This window comes from Emys orbicularis, chromosome 8, assembly GCF_028017835.1.
Source record: "Emys orbicularis isolate rEmyOrb1 chromosome 8, rEmyOrb1.hap1, whole genome shotgun sequence".
Taxonomy (NCBI): domain Eukaryota; kingdom Metazoa; phylum Chordata; order Testudines; family Emydidae; genus Emys; species Emys orbicularis.
Window position 1 is genome coordinate 3,706,371 of NC_088690.1, and position 15,177 is coordinate 3,721,547.

General features: G+C 45.3%; 1 protein-coding gene across 1 annotated transcript in view; it reads right to left on the reverse strand.

Annotated features, from left to right (window-relative positions):
• TESK2 (testis associated actin remodelling kinase 2) overlaps positions 1-15,177 on the reverse strand; it is a 101,028-nt gene that overhangs the window by 3,779 nt on the left and 82,072 nt on the right. The window contains exons 8-11 of the mRNA XM_065409529.1: positions 14,331-14,406; positions 12,511-12,594; positions 9,265-9,351; positions 935-1,082 (exon numbers count right to left, since the gene is read on the reverse strand). Coding sequence (XP_065265601.1) covers positions 935-1,082; positions 9,265-9,351; positions 12,511-12,594; positions 14,331-14,406 — 395 coding nt within the window. The remainder of the gene's footprint in view (positions 1-934; positions 1,083-9,264; positions 9,352-12,510; positions 12,595-14,330; positions 14,407-15,177) is intronic.

Here is a 15,177-nt window from a genome sequence, read left to right on the forward strand (position 1 = left end):
TCACAGCATTTCTGGGCAAGAGATAAAAATCTTGTATCTACTGTGCCCTTTATCCTGAAGGATCCCAAAGCACTGCACAAATGCTACATGTACATACACCAGAGAACTATATTTATACCAGGGTGTGGTGGGGATAAACCATGTGCCACACTGACAGGACATGAAAAATTGCATTTATCATGCACCACTATCTACCTCCAAATCCAATTCTACCAGGATTCATTCTGCCATCCCAAACCCCTCAGCAACTTGTGAGGCCCTGGAACCCCCTCACTGCTTTACAACACTTATTTGTAGCTCTGGCTACTTGCACGATTTGAGAGCTTAAAACTGCAACAGTAGGAGTTACAGCTTTTTGACTGGTTATAGAGGTCTCTAAAAAATGTCCTTTCCCTCAGAGGCCTGTGTACAGTTTGACCCGTGGTACTAAGGCATCCGGCTTTACAGAAGGAAGGAAACGTACAAGAAGGGCCAATAACTTTGGTCTGAAGTCGTCCTCTATAAAACAGGGCCTGTAAGGAATGTGTGGTACTGTGCGAGGAGATAGAGAGGTCATTGTGATTAAGAGTGCCTGTCAGGGGTAGCATCTTCCTCTACATGGGCCATGTCAGCACTTCGTTGTCAGGTGCTTGTAATACCCGAGCGACAGACAGACATTGTTGGTCTAGGTAGACTATCCGTCCGTCTCAGAGCGGGAGCGCCTGCATTCCCTTTATGATCAGATACTGAAGCAAGGTTTTTCCAGCACACTGCTCAAGATGGAGCTCATTAAAGGAACTGGGAGAAAAATAAAAAAGTCTTAAATCTTACTTCTGTTTTTACATTTTTCACAGGAAGTGGGTAGAAGGAACTGTCCCTTGTGACATGAAGCACTTTATCTTCACTACAGTCATCTCTAACAGGCATTGCAGAAATGCACCCCCCTCACTCACACCTTTGGAAATCGAGATAGGTTTTCTCTCTGGGCCATCCAGATTCAGCAACTTCCTCTCTCTTTCAGACTCCTCATTTCTCAGGCGGTTTAAAATCTCCTCCAGTGTTTTGACGATGTCGGCAAATGAAGGACGTAATTTTGGGTCCATCTGTGAATGTATGCAAAAGCCAAATAAATCAAGTAGTCTCCTCCAAGCCATCCTATCTACAGAGCTGTGTAGATGAAGGGACAATTTTCAGGAATTTAGTAAATTCAGATTATTTGGTGGGGGCTGTTAGGAAGTGGAACATAATTCCATGCCCAGTGCAAACTTCGTGACAGTAAGTGGGGGTAAAACAGCAAGTACGTATCACAGCCTATGTCCATTAGTAAATCTAAGCCTAGCTGTACGGAAGACTTCACAATTAACTGTCAAGCCTCAGGCTTCTTATGTAGTGGACATGGTCTGGAGCCTAAACAAACTCCTTAAGGGGGAGTGCAATGTTTCTATTTGTATTGGGGAGTTCATAGTGCCAGGATCTCATTTCTGGATCCCAGTAACTTCTGAAGGATTACATAGCCATCCAGTTTCAAAGGATGCCGGGATCAGTGCAAATTATACTCAGAGCTGTTTGTTCCTGCGTAGGCATGTCACTATTTTAAAAGTTTTTAAATTTTTCCTTGAACTACTAGCGGCTGTTATGAAAAGCTGCCCGGACAGCCTCGCTGATTAGACAAGAATCTGACATCTTTAAATATTATTGCTTTCCACTTCGCCCTTGTTCGTTTCCACATAGTGCCCAGTATGTTGGTCCTGGATCTCTACTACAGAATTCCTGCAGCAGACAAGAAGCTAGAGACTGTATATAGGTAGATAAAGCCAATACACTGTGAAAAGCATCTTACAGGACCACCACTGAGTCAGTGAACATCTGTTGCCTAGTAGAAACAGGTCTCTAGGTAAAGGTTAAAACGAGCTTTATGGGAAACCATGGTGACCCTTTCAAGTGGCTACTCAAGACGGGGGTTGCCTACTAGATACTGGGCCTTAGCACAGGTTGTGTGTTAAGCTGCTCTATGTAAAAAGGTTTAATTCTGCAGATAAAAATTAACTTAAATGCAAAGCTAGAAACACAAGGAAGACCATCAGCTAGAGGCAAACAGAGAAGAAATTCCTGACTCCAAAATCAGAGTCCTTGCAGTACAGATAGCCTCAGACCGATCCCACCCGCAACACAATGCTCAGGAGGCACCAATGCTTTGTAAAAGGCTTCCCTGAAACTGCCCTGCAGTTCCTAGGAGATGGAATCGACTGACGAAAACTAAAATCACTGGCCAGGGATGCAATACTATGGCGGAGAATTCAGACATAGAACAATAAAGAATACATGACCAAATCCTCAGCCCCATTCTGGTTGCTTTAAATGGCACAAAAGGGCAGCTGGGTATTTCTGACATAGGAGACTATCTGGGTGGCGTAAAGGCAGCATAGCCAGCTCTAATCTCTCCCCATGCCACAGAAAGTGGGAAGGGGTGGCGCCAGAGCACACTGCTTTGGCAATCCTTATCCATGTAATGGACCCCGGGGACCACTGCAAGCTGTAAGAAATTAGAACGGCTCTTAGGCCAGGATCTGTGAGGGGTAGAGGCAGCAGAAAGGTAGCTTAGAGACACCTTTGCCTCTTCCCTCCTCAGCTACTCCAAATCTGCTCTGGTGCAGCGGAGGATTCAGCCCTCAAGACCATAGATCCCACAGCCCACCTTATACCCACGGGACTTTTGGAATGAACATACTTGGTTTCATTTGTAAGTTTGCATGCAGTGTGACTTATAGCTGCAGTGGGGACTTCGATTTTGGATTTCCTGGCTTGGCCATGTTTAAATTCAACCAAAACGGCGAATTACAGAAGTTTTTTTATGCACTGAACTTGTATTTCTGTTTTTACTGCTCTCCCTAGGCAGCCTTAAATGTTGTCACTTGCTGCAGGAAACACCAGGTCTCTGCATATTTATGGTGCAGCTAATTATGCTGAGCCACACAGTTTCCATTACTGTTTGCTGACTTGTGAAATAGAAATAATAAGAACATGACATATGATTGCTTCCACCCTCAGTGCAGACCTTGAGGTATACGAGCAAGATTGCTTACTAGCAAAGCACAAAGAGTGTGTAAAGATTCAAGGAAACCTTATCTGGATTCCTTTTCGCCATGTGTATTTGTTGAATGAATTACAACATGTCCTACAGTGAAAGGAATTTTGTTAATGGTTAAATCTGTGGGGCAATTGTTTCAATTTATTTCCTGGTGCTGCTTTTGGGCCCACAGTCACACTCCGAGAAGGAACGTTTAATTGGGAAGCACATTTGGTGCGAGCCGATAAGTAACAATTCTCCTTCTGTAAATAAACCTAAGCCTTATATGAGAATATAAAAGTCATTTCCCCTCTCAGAGAAAAGCATCTAGTGCTGGGAAGCGGCTTTTAATCATGCCCCATGGTCTAACTGACTAAGCCTGGCCCTGGGAGCTGGGAACGCTCACATTTTAACCCTAGCTCTAATCAAGCTATTTAGCACTCACTGTATAGAATACTTCAAATGTTCAAAGCACTTAATAAACATTAATCGATCCTCACAACACCCCAGTGAAGTGTTCTCTTCACTGAATTAATGGAGAAATCAAGGCAGAGAGGTGCAGTGACTTCCCCATGGTCATAGGGAAAAGTCACTAGCAGCATCAAGAACAGAACCTGGGTGTTCCTGACTCCCTTCCCCCAATTCCTCTAGACCAGGCTGCTTTTGGCTCTGTGCAGCTTGACGCTGTTGGATCGGATTATCAAAGCAGCAGAGGGCCCACATCCAACTGAATTTATTGGGAGCACCCACATTTCCAACTGAATTCATTCAGGTGCTCAGGTACCTCAAAATCACGACTAAAAGAAACTGTAAGCTGGCCACCCAATAAGAGAGACAGCCACAAGGAGAGGTTACTTACCTTCTACAGTAACTGGAGTTCGAGATGTGTCCCCCTAGGGGTGCTCCATGTCAGAATGTATGCATGCCTGGGCACTCTTGATCAGAGATATTCATCAGCAAAGTCTGTGGGTCCGCACCTGCACCCTAGACACCCTTGTGCGCCAGTACAGGGGTATGTAGGGAAGGGCCAGACCTGCTGCCACTTTAGTTCCTTCTAAACCATGAAAATCCAGCGAAAGACTCCAAGGCAGAGGGTGGGTAGTGCAGCACCCATAGGGATGCACATCTCATAGCACTTCAGTTCCTGTACAAGGTAAGAAACCTCCTCTTCTCCTTTGAGTAGTGTCCCTATGGATGCTCCGCATCAGGAGATTCCTGAGCAGTACCTCAGTTACAAAGGAGGGTGCCAAGGAGATGGATTGAGTAGGGACTGTAGAACAGTGTCCCCGAAAGCTGCGTCAGCTCTCGAAGAAGGCACAAGAGCATAGTGGTGGGAAAACATGTGCACCAAATACCAGGTGGCTGCCCTGCGGATGTCGGAGACGGATATATTTTTCAGTAGGGCTACAGATGTAGATTGAATCCTGGTGGAACAAGTATGGGGCTGGGGACACAACCCTCCCTCTCCCCACCTGGCTTCATAACTAAGATGCATCCTGCAACCCAATTGGACAGTCTTTGGGTGGAAATCGCCTGTCCTTTCATTCCTTCTAGGTGAATCTCTAAAGGGCCTAGTCCCATCTAGGTAAAAGGCAAGAGCTCTGTTTTCGTCCGGCGTATGGAGGCGCGTTTCTTAAAAACGCCAGTATGTGAATCTCCTGATTAATGTGGAATTCTGAAGAACTTTTAGGTAGGAAGTGAAGGTGTGGGCGAAGTGTCACCTTACCACAAGAGAACACTAGTAGGTCAGCCATTAAGGCTCCAAGCTCCCCTCTCTCCTGGCTGAGATGATGGCTGTGAAGAACGAGGTTTTAAGGGACAAATGAAGGGATGGGGGAAGGGATGAAAAGTTGTGATGGCAGCTAGATGAACCTTAATGGAGTTCAGCAATGAGCCTTGGTTTTTAAATTCAGCAGGTAATCCAGAACGTGTGTCAGGACTCGAGCAGAGATATAGACTGCTGGCTGCACCAAGTCTGGAAGCGTTTCCACTTCTGGAGGTAAGTTTGTCTTGTCAAGGGTTTTCTATCATTAAGCAACACTGTTTGTGGCTCTGGGGAGCAGACTTGTTCTACAGCACAGAGTCATCTAGTAGCCATGCCTTGAGGTGAAGAGGGGGTGGGTCCCGACTCCTGGACAAGGAGATTCGCTGTCAGGGGAAGGTGGAGAAGGGATTAGACAAACAGACATATGCAAATCAGCTCTGGGAACTACACCATCCTCTTAGCACTATCATGGTAGAGGCAGGTTACTCATTTTTCTGGTTTCATTTGTTTAGGACTTTGAGCAGGAAAGGCATCAGGGGATAAGCATATAGCAATATGCCAGGTCAAGGGATGACTAGAGCATCTCCAGTCAAGTTGTGGAAACACACTCCCCTTGTTTGCACTGGATGGCATCACAAAAAGAGATTCTCTCTGGATGACCCTAGGTAAGACATCTCTCAGAATACCTTGTTGTTCAGCTCCCACTCATGGTCAATAGGGAAACCCGCCATTGTGTTCTGTGCTCCTGGTAGATAAACTGCTGAGATCCGTATATGGTGTGATAAAGCACCAGTTCCATAGTTTTAGCAATTCAGTGAATAAAGACTGGAACCTTGCTCCTCATCGTCAGTTGATATAATACATTGCTGCTCTATTGTCCAGCAATATTCTGATCAGATGACCCCAGATGTGGGGTGGGAATGCTGGCAAGTGTAACAAACAGCTCTGAAGTCTAATGTGTCGATATGAAGGATCTCCACCTGAGGTGATGTAATGCACACTCCCAATGAGGGGTCCATTTGCTCTGAGCTGTGACATTTTGGGGGTGTGCACCCCAGTCTATCAGGGAGGAGTCTGTAGTGATGATCCTTGTGGGCAGAGGCTGAAAAAATGGAACTCCCACAAACACCTTTTTGTGGCCTTTCCACCAATTTAGGGAATTAAGGACCCTCTGAAGTACGGGCACCCACTTGGCTAGACTGTGCTTGTTGGGGACACTGATGCTTCTCAGCCAGGCTTGAAGACACAGAGCGTAGTCTTGCTAAGGGTATCCCAAACATACAGGCTGCTACGTGGCCCAGGACTTGCAGGCTAGCCCTTGCTGTAGTTTGCAGGCTGTATGGTATTGTAGAAACAAGGTTGGACATTGTGACAAATCTGTCTTTGGGCAGGTATGTTCTGGTAGTGGTGGAAAAGCAGAGTGGCGCTGATGAAGTCTATTTGATGAGTGGGTGTAAGGGTAGACTTTTCTGCATCGAGAAGGAAGCCTAGTAAGTGGAACAGAAATAGGGCCATACTGGCTGTTGTCTGTACCTTGAGAAATGAGCAACCTTTCAGGAGCCAGCCAGCCAGGTAGGGAAAGATTATTATTCCTATGTTGAGAAGATGGGCTGCGGCAGCCCTTGGGGCAGTGGAAAGGCCAAAGAGTAGGATATTATACTGGTAGTGGTCCCTGCCAACCATGAAAAGTCACATGCATCTGGGCGAGGAGTGAGTGACAATATGACAATAAGTATCCTAAAGAGCAAGGGAGACAAACCAATCTCCTAGGTCCAGGGAGGGAATTATCACTGCTGGGGTTACCATTCTGAATCACTGAAAGCGAACAAAGGTGTTCAGAGTCCTGGGGTCCAGAATTGGTCTCCACCCTCCATTTTACCTTGGGACCAGGAAGTACTGAGAATAGAACCCTTTTCTGACAAAGCCCAGTGCAACAGGTTTGATTGCCCTTAGCATTAGGAGGGATTGTACCTCCTGCCTCAAGAGACCCTTGTGAAAAGGGTCCCTGAAGAGGTACGGGGGTGAGGACGGAGGACAGAAAGAAGCTGAACTGGATGAAGTAACCTGGAGAACTCATCTCCAGGATCCATCTGTCTAAGGTGATGAGCTCCCAAAAAGGTAGAAAATGGGAAAGACAATACCCGTAAGGGTGATGGGGGGATAGGTGCAGCATAGGATCTGCAGTGGGAGAGTTTGTGACCCTTGACCAATGCTCAAAGCAGTTGTTTTCAGGGTTTTGCTGACTGCGAGGTTGCTGCAAAAGACAGCCCTTTCTTAGTGAACCTGGGCTTCTTCCGGGGGTTCAAGCTGGTCCTATGGGCTGGTACTGGATTTGGTGAGACCGTTGAGCTGTCTGCAATCCATGGTATTTTCTGCTTGTCGCAGGTTCTCTGGTGCCCAAAAAACTCATTAGTATTGCCCGGGAGTCTTTAAGAGAACAAAGGGACCAGTCTGTGATGTCACTAAATAACCTGAGGCCCTCGAAGGGAAGGTCCTCAATGGTGTTTTGTACCTCCCGGGGAGGCTAGAGGACTGCAGCCGAAAAGCTCGGCATTTGATTATTGCCGTAGCTACAGAACATGCAGCTGTGTCAGCAACATTGAGTGAGGCGTGGAGAGATGCCTGGACAACCAGGGCGCTGGGCGTGGAGTGAGAAAAAAAAAGACTCCAACCTTCTGGGTGGGATGTAGTACTTTTTGTCAGTCCATTTACACACCGGAGGCACAGAAGCTGGAGTTTGCCAAACCATATGGACGGACACCACCAGAGCATCGTTGATGGGAAGGCGATTTTGCCCTGAGGATATATGAAGGCTGTCCATTAGGAAATGTTGGGGTTCCCGTATCTCCTCCAACCGAACGTGTAAGGCCTTGAAGTCATCAGCACAGGCTAGTTGGGCAGGAATGACAGCTCCTCTGGAGAGGAGGAGGATCTGTGGGAAGGTCGTGTTTCTTCTTCCTCAGCTGGCTTTTGCTCCTCTTTAAGACCCTCCTGTGGAGCAGGACCTAAGAGCGTTGGTGGTTGTTCCTGGTGTGTCCTCTTGCAAGATGGGACCCTACAGAAACGGACACCATAAGGAGCCCATGGGTTCCAATAAGTCCATTGTAGTGGGGCTTAAGGGAAGGTTGCAGGATCTTAACATTGTCATTCTTATCTCTTGCTGGGAGTTTACCTCAACGGAGGGAGGCTAGAAATGGAGCAACTTTGAATAGACACCTCTGAATCAGATGAGGTGTCAACCCCCATGTCTATCAGAAGGGCAAGTGGTGCCAGTATTGGTGGTCGAGTTGGTACTGGGGCCCAGAGAGGGTCCTGTAACTGCATCGGTACTGGAGGTCAGTAGTTGTTTGGCTAATGAGATGGTACCGGAGAACGTTGTGCGATACCCCGCGGTCTCCAAGTGCTCCATCAAAGGAGTTTTAATCTGCCCTCCCCCTATTTCTTAGGTCTGCTTTAAAACCTGAGCAGGACTTGAGTCTGTCCCAGGCAGCAGAGGAAGCTTGAATGTCTGTTGCTGTGGGGTGGGGGGGAAATCCTATGGCAGGTCTGGCAGGGTTTGAAGCTTGGGGTCTTTGTGTAACCCATACTCAAGGCCACAGATCAAGGCCCGGGGGGGGGGGGGGGGGGGGGAACAGGCCCAGATCAGACAAGTGAAATGGGGAAAGGGAACACACCCCTGTCAAAAAAGCACAAACTGTGTTAAATAACTATAAACAAAGAAAATACCAAAGGTTAACAGAGAGTGGTAGCAAACTCTCTGTCTCAAGCTGCAGGTGGTTGAGAAGGAACTGGAGTGGCGGCAGGTCCAGCCCCTTCCTATACACCTTCAGACCGGATCACAAGGGTCTCTAGGGTGCAGGCATAGATCTGCAGACATTGCTGACAAAATCTCCAATTAAGAGTGCATGGGCGTGCACATCCAGACACGGAACACTCAGAGGGACATTAAAGAAGTATTAAACGGTCACTTTTGACAATTTGGCCCTTCATCTCTCCGTGCTTTAGTTTTGCTAGCTGTAAAAACAGGAGAGTGGAACCTAAACATCAGTCAATGTCTCTTCAGTGCTTTCAAAATGTAAAGTGCTACCTCACAGCGAAGTATCATTACAGTTTTACGCCAATGGCTGGCTGAAAGCTTATTGTACATTGCTCCACTCCACACAGTCCTCCTTTATAGAAAGACATCAGAGAATTAATTTCTAATAAATCAGCGGGTCTAAGCACTATGGTGGCTGGATTCTAAGGGATTCGTTACCCTAGTAATGCTAGTAAAACACAACTGGTTTTGACCACAGCACACATGGGCAGTTTGCTAGAGGTTGCTCCGCATGCCAGTCCCACTGGCTCAGGAAGCTGAGTGAGCACTAGATTTTTTTTTTTTTTTTAACAAACTATAGTGCTGGATTTTGGAGGGCACTGGTTTTGGCTCTTCTCCTTTGAGCAGAGTACTCACATTACAGCAGTTGAAGGTCATCTGGAGGAAGTCAGGGGGACAATCTCCCACCATGTGCTGAAAGGCATCATAATCTAATCCAAAATTCTGCACAAACAGAAAGAACAAAGAGTGTCCTGATGTATATTTCCCCTCTATTTCCCCAACCATCTTCATTTCATGGGTTACTACATACAGTTATCAGGAATAACCATTAACACCACCTCTGCAAGCAGCCACAGGGAAATGAGCATTTGTGAGAAAACTTCATGCACTACAGTGGGCAGACTGAATTTCCCATGGGGATTATCTGCTAGAAAAGGCTTTCAGGAGAATGATTTGACTTCAAAGCCATCATTCTTCCTGAACCGGGTCATAATTCATTACCTTCTAGTTCCAGATTTCTGCACAATTCCAATGTGTATCTATTGTTTTAGTTTACAGCTATTCAAAGCAGGACAGAATTATGAAGGGACCCAGGTGTGACACACTTTGCATGTATGATCACCACTTTTACAAGACTATGATAAATTTTGTACAAAGTATGCCTTGTGAGGTATCATTTGAAAACTCATAACCTACTGAACATTATTGTTCTGATAAAATTAGTGTAGCAGCATTGTATGTAAAGTTATGAGATTTTATGGTATATCATTGCTGTAACATGTTCCAAGGTTAGAAAAGCAGCTCAAACCAGTTCCTCGGAGACAGAAGGCTAGTCAGCACCTCAGACAGGCGTCAGCATAATCAAATAGACTATTGCGTGGGAAAATGGCCATTCTTTGGCAGGAAGAAGGGTATGAATGAGAAATTTACATTTTGGCAATGAAACAGCTGGGGGCTCCTGTGTGACAGACTGGCTATCGCCTATACCCCAGCTGGAGGTAATCCTCAAAGAGGAGAGAAAGGTATAAGAATAGAGGACACTCAACACACATCACTTCTCTTCTCCATTCCTCTCTGCTCATGGAAGCAACAACGATCGAAGAAACTGAACTGGGGGAGGGGTCCTGGTTGGGAGGCTTTCAGTCAGTGAAGACTGCAAAAAGCATGAGGTGAGAACAGCCTTTGCTTTGAATACATTTAGCTTGGTAAATTAGTTATTAGTTTGCATTTTATCTTTTATTTTCTTTGTAACTAATACTGACTTTTATGCCTCATTACCTGTAATCACTTAAAATCTCTCTTTCTGTAGTTAGTAAACTTGTTTTATTGTTTTATCTAAACCAGTGTTTGGATTGAAGTGTTTGGGAACCTCCATTTGGGATAACAAGATTTGTGCATATCCTCTTCTATTATTGAAATGACAGACTTTCTATGAGCTTGTACTGCACAGAAGGAAAGAGTGAGGCAGTACAACATGCACATTTCTGGGGAGAAGTCTGGGACTGGGAATTTACTGGTGTCATCCTGTAATGTAATTCATGAGTGGTTAGCTAGAACACTCATACAATTCAGCTGGGAGTGATTTTGCATGCTAGAGGCTGTGTGAGAGCAGGTCCAGGAGTGATTGTTCTCACAGTAAAGCTGTGTAAAAGACACCCCAGATTGGAGATTTGAGGGGCCATCTGTCCAGATTGTACCCAAGGGAATGTCACACCATGTTCCGTTTGTTTTATTTGGGACTGGTTGAATGGTTTCAATCAATATTAAAATGAGACTTAACAGATCCCTCAACACCCAATGAAAACTCTAGGGATCCAGAAGACTGCCCTTTGACAGTGATCTGAACACATGCTGCTGACTGATCAGTGTCTGTTACTGTCAGGAAAAATAAGACAGGAAGAAAGGGGGAGAGGGAGAATGAAAGTTGTGGGCAGAGGATAGAGAGGAAATAAACTGAACGGTAAGAAGGGATAGAGGAGGAGGAAAAAAGCAGCAGCAGCAAGGGCAATAAAGACAATAGGACATGGAAACCAGATATTAGAAAGAAAAGGGAGGAAAGTGAACAGTAAAACATAACAGGCCATGAAACAAAGTGCAGAAAAAGAAGAACAGGAAGCCTCTAGAGACAGGGAAAGTCTGGAGGGGGGACACCATGCAGGTAGAGTGAATGAGAGACAGAAACAACTGCCAAAACCTGAAAGCTGATCAGGGAAGGGAATTCACCATGTTTAAAATGTTTTGAATCATGTCTATAGGTTTAAAAAGTTAAGGTTATTGGCTTGGTCCAGTTCCAGTGAGGCAAGATATAAAATTAAAAGCACTGCTTTTCAGATTTGGTCCTACCTTTGAGAGCTTTGAAGTACATGTTATTATTCAAGGTGATTTTATGGCACATGCTGCTATGCCATTGATCACATCAGTGGAGAGAACAGTGCACAGTTCGTAGACTAATACAAAGGAGATTTTCACATGCAATGTTGTTCATGTGGTTCTGGGAGCTCTATTCTGTATTATTACAATGTTTTCCCATCATTAGTTCAAACTGTGTAAATTGCATAGTTAGTCTGTGATGAAACCGGAAACTTTAGATTTTCATCACAGCCAACTGATGAAATGGTCAACTTTGCAAAATTTTGCACTGGGACTAGCTGCAAAATCATCAGATCCCTCAAGGTGTCCCCTTCTGAAGGGAGACAGAAGAAAGGAAAACACTTGCTTCACAACATCTTAAATCCTGAGTGGTTATCAATTTTTTGAACTGGAGAAGCGGGAGGGAATTTCACATCAGCCCAAAGAAGAAGACTAAAAACTACTCAACAGATGGGGCCTGACCTAAACCAACTGAAGTCAATGGGAGCATTTGCACTGACTTCAAAGGATTCTGGATCAGGTTCATGGTGCTTAATACAGTATAAACTAAAATAGGGCTGGGTCAAAATGTGTACCATGGCCACTTGTTTAATAAAGAGGAGTGGCCCACAGAGAATGCTGGTCCCAGCATGCAGCACTCCATATTGATCCATAATGGAGCGCTGCTTGCTGAAACTAGCAGACTCTTCAAGCTGCCCCTCTGTATTAAACAGGAAGGTGGCTGCAATCTGTTCCATGTTATGCCAATTAGATGCAGCTCTTGGGCTTCTGGCAAGTTTCCAATGCAATCTTCAGTTGGAGGAAGGCTGAGTAACCCTGTGCTAAAAATGTGGTCTCAGTGCCATTCTCTGCAAGAAGCTCTGCCAAAGGACAGATGCTTTGTCAGAGGCCCCCTTAACGGTAACAGCCATTCATCATGTCTTTGGCAGCCATGCTGCAATTATTAATGACCAAACATCACTCATGAGCATTCCCCACCTCCCACAGGCCTTATACATGCTCACCACTTACCTCTGTGCGAGGGAGATAGTCAGGATCTGCCTGTATCCTGGCTATAATCTCACAGAGAATTATACCGTAGGAGAACACATCCGCCTGAGAGAGGAAAAAATAACCACATAGCTTAATTATCAACACTCAGCCTTCTTATCTGCCACTAGGTTTCTCCTGACCACAGGGTGATTTTCAAAGGCTGTCCAGAGCAGCCATCCACCCCCAGAGCCCCACGACGAATAACTGTCAGTAACATTTCCCGCATTTTCATTTAGTGGAAACATGTTCACAGTGCAGTTATAATAAAATTCCTGCACTGGAGTGTTACATTTTACTTCAGACACTGCTGCGCTGGCAGTGTAAAGACAAATGAAATCCTGCTCCCCTTTCCCGATGCAGTGTTCAGTCACAGGACAGACTCATTTATCACTTGCTCTCAGGGAGTCAGAGTTTCACAGATTCTTGCCATCTGGCATTTGCCCAAGTTATTAAACCTGAGCAAATATTAAAGCCAGGTCTACAGAGCAGTAGCAGGGCGTCCCCCTCAGGGATCAAGGCATACTTATGTGACACTTAGCCCTGCCCTGGTCTACAATACAAATGTATGTCGGTATAACTACATCGCTCAGGGGTGTGCAAATCCACATTGCTGAGTGACATAACTATGCCGACCTAACCCCTGGCTTCTGCTCTCGACACAGCTACCGCCTCTCAGGGAGGTGGAGTACCTCTGCTGATGGAGCAGGTCTCCTGTTTGCGTAGGGAGCGTCTTCACTAAGCAGCTGCATTGGTGGGAAAGCTTACAACTGCTTCTCCTTTAGACCTTTATGCCCCAAGGAAATCGGGTAAAGTGGCATTCTTAGGCTACGTCGACACTACCACTTGTCAGCAAACCTCATGTCACTCAGGGGTGTGAATATTCCACACCCCTCAGTGATGTAAGTTACAGCGACATAAGTGCACATGTGCACAAGTGCTATGTTGGTGGGAGAACTTCTCCCACCAACATAGCTTTGGCCGCTCATTGAGGTGGTTTTTTTATGACGGGAGAGCTCTTTCCTGTTGGCATAGAGCGTCTTCACCAGACGCGCTGCAGGGCCGCAGCTGTATCAGTACAGCTGCACCACGGCAGCGCGGTATGTGTAGACATGACCTAAATTAGAAATGAAAGTGCCCAAACACAAGTTAAATAGCTGGAATTTTGAGAATGCTTTGATGTGCTAATGTCTGTGCAGCTGCTTCAGTTCTGCAAACTAAAGGTGGAGGACACAAGACACACTGGTGTTGAATGCTGGCAGAGTGTGGACTTTACCACAGAGAGTGGCACTCACGGGAGGGAAATCAGCTAACAGCTAGCAAGAGGCTCTGGGATGCCAAGTGGATAAAGCTGCATTAAGCAGAGTTTGACTGAAAATATTGTTTTCTAGGTCCCAGTCACCTCTTCTCCACTGCTCTCCTTTGACAGAGCCATTTCTTAATGCCTCAGAAGAAGGGAACTTAAAAGCGTTTTCCCTAGCAGTTTTATCTGGGCATGTCAAATGTAGAAATTCTACCCTAAAATGTGGATCTTTTATTTTTCAATTAAAAAATAATTGCATAAGTCCACAAGGACCACTTAATTCTATCTAGGTTTCTACTGAGCTATAGTCAGAATCGGTACCCTCGCAGCAAGTGTAGAAAACATTCTTTCTTCAGAATCCTTTATGACAAACTCTGCTAAGGAAAAGTGCAGTAAGTCACAGTGGCAGGACAACTTTAAAACTCATGATATTCCCAAACCTCCAAGGCTGCACCGAAAAGAAACAGCCAATATCCACGCCTCATTTAAACATACCCACCTTTTCATTATAAGGCTCATCTCTGAGAACTTCAGGTGCCATCCAGAAGGGTGAGCCTACCACTGGAAGCTTCTCACTTTCCACATTCAAGACGGGTGGGGGAGGCAGAGAGAGAGAGAGAGAGAGAGAGAGAGAGAGAGAGAGAGAGAGAGAGAGAGAGAGAGAGAATTACTCAGCAAATACAAGGTTAAAACATTTTATGAGCAGCTTTCAGCATAGAAAAGACAGTGTGAGTGGTTTCCATATAATTCATTTTGGATTCTACTCTTTTGTACATGGAAAGGATCTGAGAGTCCAGGGATGGTATATGAAGGAGCAGGCTGTTGCAATTTGCTGAAACAAGTTTTATTTATTTCATTTTCTGTAAGCCCCCTCCATAGCTCTAAACTCTATAGCCATAAGTCTTTGGACATCCTCAGCATCCAAGCTGTTAGCAGAGTAGGTCCCTTGACCTATGCTGGGGCTCACAGAGATCTTTATTTTCAAGTACATTTTTAAGGAGGGAAAGACGTTTTCCTTGTGTTATGTGATTGGAGAGCTCTCTGTGAGCAGTTCTGAAAGGTATTCCACCCGGGAAGTCTTATCCCTGACAATGTGATGACAGGCTGTCAAGATTCAGAAAGATTCTGCTCACCAGTCAGAAAGAAGTCAGTCTGGTCTGAGGCCCACACAATAAATAGAAACAAAAACCTTGAAAGGTGACTTGCAAATTTTATTAAAAATTTTCAAAAATTCACTAAGTAAGGTTATCTGGCGAATTCCCCACTGAGCCAAACCTAAGAGAAGCAGTCAATACAGAGATTATTTTAATTTGTATTAATCTGATCTACAATATCTCCATACATTT